Source organism: Saccopteryx leptura, chromosome 7 (genome assembly GCF_036850995.1).
Source record: "Saccopteryx leptura isolate mSacLep1 chromosome 7, mSacLep1_pri_phased_curated, whole genome shotgun sequence".
Lineage (NCBI taxonomy): Eukaryota > Metazoa > Chordata > Mammalia > Chiroptera > Emballonuridae > Saccopteryx > Saccopteryx leptura.
In genome coordinates this window covers 87,986,341-88,002,406 of record NC_089509.1, presented here as the reverse complement: position 1 = coordinate 88,002,406, position 16,066 = coordinate 87,986,341, and the positions used below count along the sequence as shown (strand labels likewise).

General features: G+C 42.4%; 1 protein-coding gene across 5 annotated transcripts in view; it reads left to right on the top strand.

The window, feature by feature from the left end:
- Window positions 1-2,355: 2,355 nt before the first annotated feature.
- Window positions 2,356-16,066, top strand: part of MPP4 (MAGUK p55 scaffold protein 4) — a 44,701-nt gene continuing 30,990 nt past the window's right edge. For 2 of the 5 annotated variants that reach the window (XM_066345897.1, XM_066345893.1), the window contains exons 1-4: window positions 2,356-2,459; window positions 8,689-8,865; window positions 10,414-10,535; window positions 13,986-14,063. In XM_066345897.1, the coding sequence (XP_066201994.1) occupies window positions 8,790-8,865; window positions 10,414-10,535; window positions 13,986-14,063 (276 nt within the window). In that variant the 5' untranslated portion in view covers window positions 2,356-2,459; window positions 8,689-8,789. The remainder of the gene's footprint in view (window positions 2,460-8,688; window positions 8,866-10,413; window positions 10,536-13,985; window positions 14,064-16,066) is intronic. The other 3 variants (XM_066345894.1, XM_066345896.1, XM_066345895.1) reach the window with 3 other exon arrangements.

The window sequence follows — 16,066 nt, the reverse complement described above, 5'->3', positions numbered from 1 at the left end:
CTTCCTCATCTCATCTGCACACATGGTGAGCATGCGGAGTGTCCTCCTGATCTGTTAACATCAGCAGGTGTTAATCAATGTTGAAAAAGGATTATGGTTTCTGCTCTACTTTATAATCAAGACACGTGTTTATTAAAATATTATTTTGGAATGTTGGCTGTGATGTAACAGCAATTTTTATAATAAAAGACATTCACCTTTACGAGGTTGTTTTAATTGCAAAATAAATGCCGCAAGATACCTAAAAATTTAAAAGAAATCTAAGATTAGTATTTTTTTTGCCTACATCATTATCCATGCCTCTTTGTATTGGCCACAGAGGTTTCTCTAGGGTTTTAGACATGTCTCTCTTTAAAATAAATATAAACTTGATTATAGCACCTTTGATGGCAGAGGACAAATGAACTTTCTGATCTTAATAACCCAAGGATAAGCGTCTTAAAAGAAATGTTATTTTTTGAATAAAAGGCATATTTTGATAGTTACTTTTTTCCTTTCTAAATAGACACAGGGAAGGGAAGAGTGATGATTTAATATTCTGGTGAGAGGCCCTGGCTGGTTGGCTCAGTGGTAGAGCGTTGGCCTGGCGTGCAGGAGTCCCCAGTTCGATTCCCGGCCAGGGCACACAGGAGAAGCACCCATCTGCTTCTCCACCCCTCCCCCTCTCCTTCCTCTCTGTCTCTCTCTTCCCCTCCCGCAGCCAAGGCTCCATTGGAGCAAAGTTGGCCCGGGCGCTGAGGATGGCTCTGTGGCCTCTGCCTCAGGCGCTAGAATGGCTCTGATTGCGATAAAGTGACACCCCAAGATGGGCAGAGCATCACCCCCTGGTGGGCATGCTGGGTAGATCCTGGTCGGGCACATGTGGGAGCCTGTCTGACTGCCTCCCCATTTCCAACTTCAGAAAAATACAAAAAAATAAAAATAAATAAAATAAAATAAAATTCTGGTGAGAAATACTAGACTTTGGTTAATCATCTCCCTGTTGTAATGTCTTCTCCAGAAGCCCGTCAGTCTCACTCGTGCTTTCTGCCAGCCTGTGCCTGCCTGCTCGGTGTTAGGAAGGGACCATGCTTAAAGATTAGCTTATGTTAAACATTTCCATTTCCATGAGGGATGCTTTGACTTCTAAATAAACATACAGATTCCTCATTTGACTTGAAAAGGCAAATGTACTGAATGCCTTTGACCCCTTTGAGAGAGAAACCTGGGTAAATTGTGGAAATGGACAAAGAAAAACTAGTGCCTCACTGAGAAATTCTTAAATGCTGGTAGGCTGTCTTAATTAAAAAAAAATTATAATTCATCCTTTTATTGGAATCATGAATGAAACTGTCCAGTTAATTTAGATTCTTCATATTATGTATTTTTTATCTATTATATTACAAAATTTCACTTCTCTTGGGGGGAAAATCCCTACATCTCCAGGCCAGTGTCTGTAAATAGAAATCCCTAGCGCTCGTGCAGCAGTTTGCAGAGCCTCTCACACGCCCCTCCCTGTTTGCAGACAGGAAGTGACTGGTTTGCTCACTGTTAGTGGGGCTTGAACCTAGAACTTCACAGTGCTCCTTCCTTCTGCAGCTGCCAGAGGTGTCGTTTCATATTGGTTATGCACTCAAAGTTCAAAAGTACAAAGTGAGTGGAAATGAAAACTTCTAATAAAGTTCAATGCTTTTGATAAAATATGCTGTGCTCAAAACATTCACAAATATATCACCTTTCCAGCTCGGATTTTCATCTACAGTGGTAAGCAGGGGAAAGCCGTATGTTTAATGTAGGACAGACGGGCTGATAAACCTCTTAACAACAGCTATTCGGTCTTTACTCTTTGCCTGGCTGTCAGCAGTATTCTTTCTCTTGTTCTTCTGTGCTACTTACTTTCAAATGTTCTCCTCCCTCAGTATAAAGTTTTCAGATAAAGAAGTAGCTGCAATCGGAGAGAGAGAATAGGCTAAAGTTCACAACAGTAGGTTGGTGGGGAATCTTCCAGAAGGGACTTTTTGTCCTAGTTTTCATTATTACTGGATGAAGAGTCTTCACCACTTTTTCATCATAATATGATCAAATTAACAAGGTTAATAGGTCACTTACTGGGGTATCGCCACAGTTTTTCCTTTTATTAAAATAAAAATGCTATTTTCTGTTGTGAGGTATCTGTTATCTGGGAATAGCAAAAATATTAATGTTTATAAACTATTAACTGTGCTGTCAATTTGAGAAAAAATGCTAAAGTGAAGATTGAAAATGGTAGAAATTACTAGACTCTTGCTTGACTCTTAAGATTTGCGACAGGGGAGGCTTGTAAGTAATTGAGGTTAGGCTTGTGTGGATTAAATCAAAGAGGATGTGCTGAGATTCTATCTAGAACAGGGAGGTGACTTTGGCAGCTAATAGGCCACTACAATCTCCTACAAAAGCTTTCCTCTGGATTGCAGCCACATTACGTGTTTGTACTCTTGCAGGTAAGAGACCCTGCCAAGTGATCCTATTACCAGAGATCTATCTATGTGTCTGCCCTTGTGCAGTTTTTCATAGCTAATAATACAATTCTGGGCAATCTGATTTAAGTGGTTTAGTTTCACTGTAATTCAAATTGTATGGGAAATGTTATAATTTTGACAGGGGTTTTGTTTGCAAAAGCTATTTTTATAGTACAGAATAATGACTTGTCATGGAGTGTAAATAAAATCAAGCCTTTATCTTAGTTCTTTCTAATCAGCACTGTGACCCAGAAAAAAACAGCCATTTTCATACAGGCCATTTCTCATTACATGTTTAAGTCCTTTCTCAGGCTTTGTCTAATAGAAAGCATTATTTTGAGAAAGCATAATAGGGGTATAGGGTGTGGCATTTAATAATCAGTATTTTTTTAAAGTTCATGAAAATACTGTTTTTTAAAGTAGTGTTTACAACAAACTCCTCAGGACTCAGTAAACAACTGCAGCTTCTGCCTTTGGCAGTTAGCTCAGAGGGTTAGAAACATTCACCAGAAAAACCAAGGTTGTGAATTTGATCCCCAAACAACTGCAGCTTCTGAGTTAATAACAGAACTGGCTATGCTGTTTCTCAGTCCAGAATTGCATGTGGTTGGGTATTCAACAATTCAATCAAGAATTCTCATTCTCTAGACAGCACAAATAGATAAGCCTCAACGGATAAAACTGGTGCAGTAGTCATGAAAAGGAAGACAAGAAAGTGACATCATAGTCTTCTGCCAGGTACTAGCATTTTCAGGACTAATAGAAAACAAAAGAGGAAAACTTGATTTTACTGCTTGATAAGTCTACTGCATACCTCTGTGAGTGTTCATTCCTTGCCTGGCTAGTGAAGGTTGCCTTTGACTATCTCTAAGATCTTCAGTCCGATTTCAAAGTTTGATAGAGAAGAAGGTGGAGGTCAGTGTGACCAGGCTGAGGAGAGGAAGGCACAGGCCTCTGGAGTCCAGCAGCTTCCCACCTCAGGAGGACGTCCCAGCTTCTCTTGAACTTGTGAGAGGTATCAGCCTTTTACTTCCATATTCTGCCCCTTCCTAGCAAAAACTGGGACTACCAAGTGCTTGGGTCATAGCAAGCTATGACCCAAACACTATTACAGCCGCTGAGGCTGCAGCAGTGTGTCCATGCCTGACCCACACAGGAGCCGGACACTGAACAGGTGAATGTGTGAGAGAATTGTGAAGCGTGGTAAGTGCCCTGAAGATAGTGAATCACTTTAGTTTTCTTAGCCACCTGGAGGGAGACAGGGAGGGAAAAGCCTTTTCTATGAATTTTTGTCTTTGCTTGAGCTGCTATATCAAAGAACCAGGACTGGGAAGCTTAGAAAACAGACGTGTTTTCTCGTCTGGAAGCTGAAATTCTGAGATCGGGGTACCCGCATGGTCAGGGTCTAGTGAGGGCTCTTCCTGGCTTGAAGAACGCCTCTGTTCTCACAGGGCAGAGAGAGAAAGAGTTACGGGGTCACTATCAGCTCAGAAGTGCCATCATGACGGCCCCACCTCATGACCTCATCTAAACCTAATTATCCTCTAAGTCCCCATCTCCAAATATCACATTGGGGGTCAGGCTTCAACATATAAATTTGGGCTGGGAGGGAACACAATTTCAGTCCATAGCAAATTTGTCTCAGAAAGCTAAGGATGACCAGGCAAGCACAGTTTTTAGCATTCAACCAAGTTGTGGAGATGAAAATGACTTTATGCCTCTATGATTGAGAAACTAGTCAAAATGGGCCTTTTAGGATATATGAATTATCTGTTTGTGTAGCCTTAGTGTGGTGAGATTTATTAGAAGGTATTTTAATAATTAAAATTTACTACCTGAAACCAGTCTGTCAATCTCCCTATCAGTAAGTTCATCTCAGGACTCTATAGGCTCTAGTGCCCCCATCTGCTGCATGGAAAGGCCTCGATGACACACTCTTTGGGGCATTAAATATGGAAGAAATGTGGTCCACCTAGTGATACACACACAGCAGCTGGCTTGTTTAATCTGTACTGCTCCACTAAGGATGTATGAGTTTTGAGATGCCCTTTGGGTAACAGATTTTGAGAGGCTGACTGATGAATATGATGGCATGGAGTCAGATCCATCTGTTAGCTCTGGCTTTAGTTTTTGGGGCAGACAGGCATTCCATCTTCCTTTTCTGTTCCCTCCCCAGGAGTGCTTCTCTCTATGGAGGAAGACATATAATACATGCAACTGTTGTGCTAAATGATTTAGTGGAGGCTCAGAAATTGGAACATAGGAAAAGGCAGGGTTTAACCTGACTCCTGGGGGCTGGGCAGGGTAGGGATGGTGGGCAAGGCAAAAACATACGATATCAAGTTGTGGTTAAATCTAGCAAACTAGAATACTGCAGTGTGACTGAGAAGAATGTCTATGGAAAAGTTGTCTAAAATTCTGCAACAGCTCTCTGTATGGCTTACCTCACTGCCTTTGAATTTAGAGGCAGCATAATGATGTCTTTTTCTAGATAGCTTCCCTGACTCAACCCCACAATCTGTCTAAATTCTAGACAGTTGTTCTCAAGCATATCAGATTCAATACCCCAGTCTTTAATAATTAATTTGAAATGTTCCTTTAAAAAATAATCCAGATTAATCCTTTATTATCTTATTGTGCCAGTGCCCTACGAATGTCCCTGTTGTCCTTACAATTTGGTGTACTCTAGGCCAACCTTCAATGGCCAGCCCCTGTGCTCACTATCTGAAAGTACACATGCAGCAAGGTTGGAAGTCCAGAGTAATGCTCTCTGGGAACAGCCCTCACCAGTGTCACCAGCACTGGTGCACAGAGACCCTCATTTTCTCGTCCCTATTTCCTCATGGGACTGAGCTCCAGTTCCCTATAGTAGTTACTTGTTTGATAGACCTTTTACTTGCTCCCCCCACACACCCTGCCTCAGTACCTCACTTCTCTCTCTCTTTTTAAATTTTAACAGGGTAACATTTATCAATAAGTGTACATAGATTTCAGGCAAACATCACTCCATCATTTGATTATGTTGTATATCCATCACCTAATGCCAAATCATTTTCCATCATCTTATATTCGTCCTTCTTTACACCCTTCCTCTCCCCCCCATCCCCCTCTCCTTCATCTCCCTCCCCCTGGTAACCACTGCATTCTTATCTATGTCCATGAGTCTCAGCTCTGTATCCCACCTATGTGTGAAATCATAGTTTTTAGCTTTTTCTGATTTACTTATTTCACTCAATTTAATGTTCTCAAGGTCCATCCATGTTGTCGTAAATGACCCTATGTCATCATATCTTATGGCTGAGTAGTATTCCATTGCATATATGTACCACATCTTCTTTATCCAATCCTCTATCAAGGGGCACTTTGGTTGTTTCCATGTCTTGGACACTGTGAATAATGCTGCAATGAATATGGGAGTGCATGAGTGTTTACATACCAAAGTTTTTGAGTTATTGGGGTAGATGCCCAGTAGAAGGATTGCTGGATCATATGGTAGTTCTATTCTCAATTTTTTGAAGAACAATCACATTTTTTCCATAATGGTTTTACTAATTTACATTCCCACCAGCAGTGAAGAAGGGTTTCTTTTTCTCCACAGCCTCTCCAACACTTGTTATTACCTGTCTTATTGATAATAGCTAATCTAACAGGTGTGAGGTAATATCTCATTGTAGTTTTTATTCGCATTTCTTGAATAGCTAGTGAAGATGAGCATCTTTTCATATATCTGTTGGCCATTTCTATGTCCATTTGGGAGAAGTGTCTGTCCATGTCCTCTCCCCATTTCTTAACTGTTTCGCTTGTTTGTTTGTTGCTGAGCTTTGTAAGTTCTTGGTATATTTTGGATATCAACCCCTTATCAGAGCTGTTGTTTGCAAATATCATCTCCCATTTTGTTGACTATCTATTTGTTTTGCTGTCAGCTTCTTTTGCTGTGCAGAAGTTTTTAGTTTGATATAGTCCCATTCATTTATTTGCCTTTACTTTCCTTGTCTTTGGGGTCAAATTCAGAAATCGTTCTCTAGAGCCAAGGTCCATGAGTTTAGTGCCTATGTTTTCTTCAATGTAATTTATTGTTTCAGATCTTGTGTTTAGGTCTTTGATCCATTTCAAATTAATTTTTGTGCAGGGAGACAAATTGTAGACGTTTTATTCTTTTGCATGTGGCTTTCCAATTTTCCCAGCACCAATTATTGAAGAGGGTTTCTTTTCTCCATTGTGTGTTTTTGGCTCCTTTGTCAAAGATGATTTGTCCATATATATATGGTTTTATTTCTGGGCTCTCAATTATGTTCCTTTGATTTGTGTGTCTATTTTTCTGTGAATAACTCACTTCTCTATCGGTGTTTCTTAATATCATTTTCTAAATAAATCACCTCCCTAGAATCTTTGCCCTGTGTCTAATTCTGGGGAAAACAAAAGTAAGACACTTACCTACACAAAACTTTAAGAAATCCATATATATATATATACATATATAAAGAAATCCATATGTATATATAAAGAAATCCATATATATATATATATATATATATATATATATATATATATAAAGAAATTGGCATTGACTAGATAGCTCAGTTGGTTAGAATGTCATTCTGGTACCCCAAGGTTGGTTTGATCCTGGTCAGGCACATACAAGAATCAACCAATGACTTCATAAATAAATGGAACAACAAATTGATGTTTCTTTCTCCCACTCTCCCTTCCTGTCTCTCTAAAATAAATAAATAAATAAATAAATAAATAAATAAATGGAGACATTAAATAAGTGTAGTTGATAAAACACTGTACATTTTAATAGGTGAATATGCGATATCACAACACCAAGGATATATATAATGAGGTAACACATGGTTGCACCTATAAGAAATCTATCAGGGATGCTGCAGTTTTGAATGCAGACACAGATAGAATTGTGTGTGGTTGTAATACCCCCTAAATATTACCATCAGTGACATGACTTTCTGAAATAGTGAACAACTGAATAGAGTCCAAGCAAACCAAAGTAAATTGATTCCTCAGTTGTGGTAGTAGCGTTCCAGAAAATTCGATGTATATTTAAATTGTACAAAAATACTTAACACATATATGAAGAGAAAAGTTAAGTTCTAGGCTCAGATAATTATAGAGGTTTTCTTCCTGCAACACATCTGAAGACTATACAGGGCATGAGGTGATTCCTCATTCTGTAGGGCAACTTCTGGGAAACTTCCTCAAAGAGCCATGGGCATATTCCCTTTGCCCTCATTTCCTTAAGCCCTCCCCCATCCTGTTGCCTGAAATGTGGAAGTGATGTCTGGAGCCCCAGCAGCCATTGTGGAGCAGGAAGTTGCCATTCTCTGAGAACTTCGTGGAGCAATGTTGCCCTTCCAGCCCTGAATGTCTCTGCCTCTCGGCTTTTATACGAGCAAGATATAAACTTCTATCCTGTTAAGCCACTATTCTTTTAGATTTCTGTTTCTCAAAATTAAATCTACTTAAAGCAAAAACTCTAAGAATATGGCTCACTAGTCACACACCACTCTTGAAATTGCAATGAATGCCATGAAGAACTATTGGATACAATAAGGAAAAACAAACACGTGAGTATAGTCAGGCCAAGGGAGGGTCTTCTGAGGTCCAAATGATGATAAAATTAATTAGGCAAAGAAGTGGAAAATAAATATAACATCACTTGTTAAAAAAGAGGGAGAGTAGATGGGGTGTTTCATGATATACTTTTTTCTTTTGCACAGCTGGTGATGGTTGGAGAGTAAGGACCACAGTGCAAGAATTTTTTATTTGATGAGGATCTCAGTGTGTAGCACAGTGCCTGACTTGCCCAGTAAATGCTGTTGAAAATATATTTTAGTGTGTTAAAAGCTGCATGGCCTGACCAGGCGGTGGCACAGTGGATAGAGTGTCAGACTGGGATGCGGAGGACCAAAATTCGAGACACTGAGGTCGCCAGCTTGAGCGCGGGCTCATCTGGTTTGAGCAAAGCTCACCAGCTTGGACCCAAGGTCGTTGGCTTGAGCAAGGGGTCACTCAGTCTGCTGAAGGCCCACGGTCAAGGCACATATGAGAAAGCAATCAATGAACAACTAAGGTGTCGCAATGAAAAACTGATGATTGATGCTTCTCATCTCTCTCCATTCCTGTCTGTCTGTCCCTATCTATCCCTCTCTCTGACTCTCTCTCTGTCTCTGTAAAAGAAAAAAAAAAAAAGAAGAAGAAGAAGCTGCATGGACAGCGTGAGAGAGTGAACTGTGTGGTGTCTGTTGCTCTTCTCCCTAGTCCTCAATTCTTTTGGAAGCTTGGGCCGGGAGGATGATACAGTCAGACAAAGGAGCAGATCCGCCCGACAAGGACGCGAAGCATTCTATGCCATCCAATCCAGAGAATGGTATGTGGCTCCAAGATTCTTTCCTTAAACTGGGAAAGTCTGATAATATCACTGTGAATGTGTGATCAAGTGAATGGGTAGAATTTCTGATAGATTTTCTGTGATTCCTATAAAGAACATGTGCACTTTTGAGTGTCCTACTACATTTATCAGTTATTATTAGTCTAAGCAATTTTTCAAGACAGGAGGGAAATAAATTGACACAATGTTTTAATTAAACTTAGAACTTCATAATTTGTTCACATTCAAAATATCACTACAAGTAGAATTTCTATGAAAACACTTGCAAAAATATCAAGCGTTCACTAAATCTATTGAGATCCTTTTATCAATGAAATCCTGACATGTGCATTAAAAACTTATTGGGAGTTAGAGTTTTTCAATAACACTTTCAATAAAAATTTTCAGAAAGGGTAAAGACAAACAACTCTATGTTTGAACTGGAGAAGGGAGATCCAGAAAACATCTAGATAATTTTGGAATAAGCCAAAGGCTGGTAAGATTGGGGAGGAGAAAGCGACATTGCTCTCGTAATGTCTTACGTCTATATACTATGACCTAGGGTCGGGAACCTTTTTGGTTGAGAGAGCCATGAACGCCACATATTTTAAAATGTAATTCCATGAGAGCCATACAATGACCTATGTATGTTATGTATTATCCAATAAAAATTTGGTGTTGTCCTGGAAGACAGCTGTGATTGGCTCTAGCCACCCGCAACCATGAACATGAGCGGTAGGAAATGAATGGATTGTAATACATGAGAATGTTTTATATATATTTTTTTTTCCTGAAGTTGGAAATGAGAGGCAGTCAGACAGACTCCCACATGTGCCTGACCGGGATCCACCCGGCATGCCCACCAGGGGGCGATGCTCTGTCCATCTGGGGCATCGCTCTGTTGCAACCAGAGCCATTCTAGCACCTGAGGCAGAGGCCACAGAGACATCCTCAGCGCCTGGGCCAACTTTGCTCCAATGGAGCCTTGGCTGTGGGAGGGGAAGAGAGAGACAGAGAGGAAGGAGAGGGGGAGGGGTGGAGAAGCAGATGGGCACTTCTCCTGTGTGCCCTGGCCGGGAATCGAACCTGGGACTCCTGCACACCAGGCCGGCGCTCTACCACTGAGCCAACCGGCCAGGGCCGAGAATGTTTTATATTTTTAAAGTTATTATTTTTTTTATTAAAGATTTGTCTGTGAGCCAGATGCAGTCATCAAAAGAGCCACATCTGGCTCGCAACCCATAGGTTCCCGACCCGTGACCTAGTATTTCATCTAACGTTGGCAACAACCCTGTGGGAAAGCTAGCATATTCTCTCCTTGCCACGAGGAAACTGGATTTCAGATAGTTGGGTGACTTTCTGAAGTTCACAAGCAAGTGACAGAATAGGGCTTGAAGACAGCTCTTCTGGCCTTATATCCAGTGTCATTTCCCATCCCCACCACGAGCCCCTGTGGCACGTCCTAGCTTTCTTGTCCTTCACATTTGCAGCTGCCTTTCTTTCCACGCCCCCTGCCTACCAGCCGGCTCTGCCCTCTTCCTTTTCTAGGACTCTCCCAAATCCTGAGGCTTGTGCTGCAAGAGCTCAATCTGTTCTACAGCCGGGACGTGAACGGACTGTGTCTCCTGTACGACCTCCTGCACTCCCCATGGCTGCAGGCTCTGCTGAAGGTGAGCGCCTGGCAGCTTGGGAGCCTTTGCTTACTGTGGGAGCGGGAACTATGTACACCCAGCAGGGTCGCTTGTCAGCAGGCAGGAAATCTCAACTGGGAAATGTTCTTAGAAAGCAATTTTCAGAGAGCTATTAAACCTCTCAGCTTAGGAAGGAATTAACTTAGAATATGACAGCTCCTTTCTGTCCTGCCCAGGCCTCTGCCATCTCAAAGCCTTAGTTGTCCACAACTCTTTGTCCTTGAGGCCAACTGAGGGCAGCAAAAGTCTTCTAAAGAGATCACTCCAGCCCTGGCCGGTTGGCTCAGAGGTAGAGCATCAGCCCGGCATGTGGAAGTCCCGGGCTCAATTACCGGTCAGGGCACACAGGAGAAGTGCCTATCTGCTTCTCCACCCTTCCCTCTTTCACTTCTCTCTCTCTCTCTCTCTCTCTCCCCTCCTGCAGCCAAAGCTCAATTAAAGCAAGTTGTCCCCGGGCACTGAGGATGGCTCCATGGCCTTCACCTCAGGTGCTAAAAAATGGTAGGCCCTGGCCAGTTGGCTCAGGGGTAGAACGTCAGCCAGGTGTGTGGAGGTCCCAGGTTTGATTCCCGGCCAGGGCACATAGGAGAAGTGCCCATCTTTTTCTCCACCCTTCCCCCTCTCCTTCCTCTCTATCTTTTTCTTCCCCTCCCACAGCCAAGGCGCCATTGGAGCAAAGTTGGCCCGGACGCTGAGGACAGCTCTATGGCCTCTGCCTCAGGTGCTAGAATGGCTTTAGCCGCAACAGAGCAATGCCCCAGATGGGCAAAGCATCGCCCTCTGGTGGGTGTGCTGAGTGAATCCCGGTGGAGCACATGCAGGAGTCTGTCTGACTGCCTCCCTGCTTCTAACTTGGGGGAAAAAAATGGCCCTGGTTGCAACAGAGCAAGAGCCCCAGATGGGCAGATCATTGCCTCCAGTAGGCTTGCCAGGTGGATCCTGGTGGGTGCATGTGGCAATCTGTTTCTGCCTCCCTTACTCTCACTAAAATAAATAAGTAAATAAATAAATAAATAAATAAATAAATAGTTTCTTTTCGTTTTTTAAAGTCAGAAATGAGGTACTATAGTTGCATTTAGGTATCTTGAATTTTTGTTACTCTGAAGATTTCTTCCTTTTTTTTGAAATTCAGCTAAAATTTCAACACCATACAGTAGCTTCTACTATCTGACTAGAACAAATGTTATTATTAAGAAAGATTCTTTTGAAGTTATTTTCTGAGATGTGGGTGTTATTCACTTAAGTGTGCAATGTGGTCAGCTTTATGATGCATGTTATTGTTACACTTTTTAAAATAGAAGTAACAACTTCTTTAGCATGAGCAAAGAAGCACTCCTCACAGCACTTGTTTTAAAACACCTAATTTCTTTGTTCATTCATCCATCAGTGGACACAGGTTGTTTCCATGTCTTGACACCTATGAATCATATCACAGTGAAAATGGGGGTGCACATATCTTCAAAATAGTGATTTATTTCCTTTGGATATATATCTAGGCATTGCACACACAATGGAGTATTATTCAAGCATAAAAAAGAAGGAAATCCTCTCTTTCATAGCAACATGGATGAATCTTGAAGCATCATGCTAAGTGAAATAAATCTGACAGAGAAACACAAGGCCCTGGCTGGTTGGCTCAGAAGTAGAGCATCAGCCTGGCATGTGGAAGTTCCAGGTTTGATTCCCAGTCAGGGCACACAGGAGAAGTGACCATCTGCTTCTCCACCCCTCCCTTTCCATTTCTGTCTCTCTCTCTATCTCTCTTTCTTTCCCTCCTGTAACCATGGCTCAAATAGTTTGAGCAAGTTGGCCCTGGGTACTGAGGATGGTGCTAAGGCCCTGCCTCAGGTGCTACAATAGCTTGGTTGCCGAGCAACAGAACAGTGGCTCCAGATGGGCAAAGCATTGCCCCATAGGGGCTTGCTGGGGGATCCTAGTTGGGGCACATGTGGGAGTTTGTCTCTCTGCCTCCCCACCTCTCACTTAATAAAAAAGAGAGAGAGAGAGAAAGAGAAACACAAATACTATATCTTCTCACTGACACATGGAATCTAAGCAAACGGATCTCAGAAACAAAGTAGAATGGTGCTGCCAGGGACTGGGGTGTGGAGGAAATGGGGAGATGTTGGTCAAAGGATACAAAATTCCAGTTTAAGATGAATAAGTTCTGGGGGGAGGGGGAATGCTTTTGGAGAGACACTAGAATTTATGTAAACACAATAAATAAATAAATAAAAATTTTAAAAAGGATGAATAAGTTCTGGAGATCTAATGTACAGCATAATGGCTATAGCTAACAAAACTGTATTATATACTTGAAAGTTGCTAAGAGAGTAGATCTTAAATGCTCTCACCACACATACAAACTCAATTAATTACCAGTATATTAGGGGATGGAGGTGTTAACTAACCTTAGTGTGTTAATTATTTTTCAATATATATGTATATTAAAGCATCAGTCACACTTGTATCTTAAACTTACACAATTTTATATACCAGTTATATCTCAATAAAACTGGGGGGGAGGCTACCTGATTATTATCAGGCACTTTTTCCTCCTGGGATTAGCTGAAACACAGGTTGTTTCACTAAACGACCGTGTGTCACTAAAGGTGTTGCGCTTGCTCACCACAGGCAAGCTGTCTGCGCTTTGCACTCCCTGCATCAGCCCACCAGCCTACTCACTTCCGGGGGACCCCAGCACTGGCACGGAGGTAGAGCAGAAAAGAGTCACCACTCCAGGTCTGGATGGAGGAAGACTAGGCTGAGCTGGCCTCTCGGGTCTCATTTCTGCATCCATAACAGAAATTGTATTTCTGAAATAAGGTTACTCTGGAGCTAGGCAGGCCTTGCTGTACTCAGCCCAACCTTAGATCCTGGTATGGAAAAAAATTCCTTAGGATTGGCAGAGATGAAGTTGGAATTTTTATAAATGAACTTTTACTGGGAAATTAAGAGGAGAAGGAAACAACCAAAAGATAAGAACAGAGTATAAATAAACATATATTGTGCCCAGCCTTTGATTCGGATCTTTTTGTGAGCCCTGGTCCCATAGCTCGTGTCCTGTCCAGATGCCCAGCCCAGGTCCCAGCAGGTGTCTGGCCCCAAGTCCCACTTGGAATCAGCCCGAGAAACCCTTCTCTTCCTTTGTTTAACAAGAGCAAAAGTTTCAATTTTTTCAATAAGATCAATTAGGGAAGATCACTTTCGAAAAGGCAGCCAGTGAATGAGCCTTTGGAGCATTAGAATGATCAAACTTGAAATCATTTCTATTTGACAACTAGAGACACCTTTTTAAAGGCCAACACTCGTGCTGCTCAGCTGCTTGGGCCGTTTCCCGAGCTGTTTCTTCCTTTGGAGATTCTGAAATCCCAAATGTCACCATTTCTGTTACCAACAAGCCGTTCTTGCACTGTTACCCTTCTGCAGGTTTATGACTGCCTCCAGGAATTTAAAGAAAAAAGACTCGCTCCTGCCACCTCCCAGGCACAGGCTTTGTCCCACGAGGTGAGATGATTTTAGTCAGCAGAACAGCAGAGCTTCCGTGTGATGCCATTCTACTCGCAGTGCTAGTTCAAGCGGATTCAAGGCTCCAATAGAGACGTTTGATTGATGATTATGCATCTACTAAGTGCTCCTGATTGAGCTTTATTACAAGGAAGAAAACTGGCCGCTATCTCCAAAATCAAAACAACAACAACAAAGTAACACTTTTTTTTCTTTTTTTGCATTTTTCTGAAGCTGGAAACGGGGAGGCAGACAGACTCCCGCATGTGCCCGACAGGGATCCACCCGGCACGCCCACCAGGGGGCGATGCTCTGCCCCTCTGGGGGGTTGCTCTGTTGCATCCAGAGCCATCCTAGCACCTGAGGCAGAGGCCACAGAGCCATCCTCAGCGCCTGGGCCATCTTTGCTCCAGTGGAGCCTTGGCTGCGGGAGGGGAAGAGAGAGACAGAAAGGAAGGAGAGGGGGAGGGGTGGAGAAGAAGATGGGTGTTTCTCCTGTGTGCCCTGGCTGGGAATCGAACCCGGGACTCCTGCACGCCAGGCCGGCGCTCTACCACTGAGCCAACTGGCCAGGGCCAAAGTAACACTTTTAGCATGTATCCATTTATTCTCTCTCTCTCTCTCTCTCTCTCTCTCTCTCTCTCTCTCTCTCTCTCTCTTTTCTCTGAATACCCTGTGTAAACAGGGTAATAATGTTATACTCATGTTTCCCAAATGTATAACTCTGTCTGGGCTCTTTCCTGAACTGTAGACTCATAAGCAGCTGCCTCCTTCCCACCCTCCGCAGACCCCTCACACTTGGTATGTCCCCCACTGAGCTCCCGGTTGGATATCCCCCACCCGACCACACACACACACTAAAGCCACTCCTCTCCCAGCCTGCTGTCTCAATAATGATGTCTTCCTTCTTGCAGGGCTCAGGCCCCAAATCCTCAGGGTCAGCTTTGGCTTTCTCTTTCTCTCATACCTCACACCTAATCTAGTGGAAAACCCTCTCAGCTCCAGGAACACCAGATCTCACCACCTCCACTGTGCCACCTAAGATAAGCCACCGTCACCCTATGTGGATAACTGCAATATAGCCTCCTACTTGGTCTCCTGCTCTCCTCTTGTCCCCTGTAGTCCATTCCCAACACAGCCACCAAGAGACCCTCTCTAAAGGCAGGTCAAATCATATCACTTCTCTGCCCAAACCCTTCCATGACTTTGCATCTCAGAGTAAACTTCAAAGTTCTTACATAGCCAACAGAATGTAGCTCCCATTACCTCTTTTACGTCCCAGTCTCTTCTCCTCTTTTTTCACTCTGCTCCAGCCAGATTAACACTTTCTGCTTTTTTAACTTTCTGATGATTCTGCCACAGGCCCTTTGCACTTGCTATTTCCTATGTCAGTAATGCTCTTGCCTGTATATTCACAATTTCCTTCCTTATCTCCTTCTGGTCTCCACTCAAATGTTACCTCACACTGAGGCTTTCCTTGGTCATCTTATCTAAAATTGCAACCCCCTAGTGGCATGCCCTTTCTGTCTTCCCTGTTTTATTTTTCTTCTTAACCCGTCTCACCACCAAATAACACTATTTCTTTGACTTTTCTTGTCTATGTCTCCTCACTTGAATGTGAACTCTATGAGAATGGGGATTTTTGTCTACCTAATTCACTGCTGTAGTTCCATCACTCAGAACAGTACCTGGCACATAGTAGATGTTCAATAAATATGTGTTGAATAAAGGAGTTAATATAATCTATTTTACCATTTTTTTTTTGCTCACATCATATTAAAAGAAATAGAAGGAAAAAAGAAGAAGAAAAGTTTTCCCCTCAATTCCAGTAATCAACACGTCAAATAGTTAGTTGTCCAATTATAATCCTAGTGAATAAAGGTAAAGCCTAACAAACTGCTTGTTTTCATTTAGTTGTACGTGATGACACTTGACTACTAAAGACTCATGGGGCTGATTAAAGTCTTGAGAAGTCTTATGCCTTGTCAGAAAGCAGGTCTACA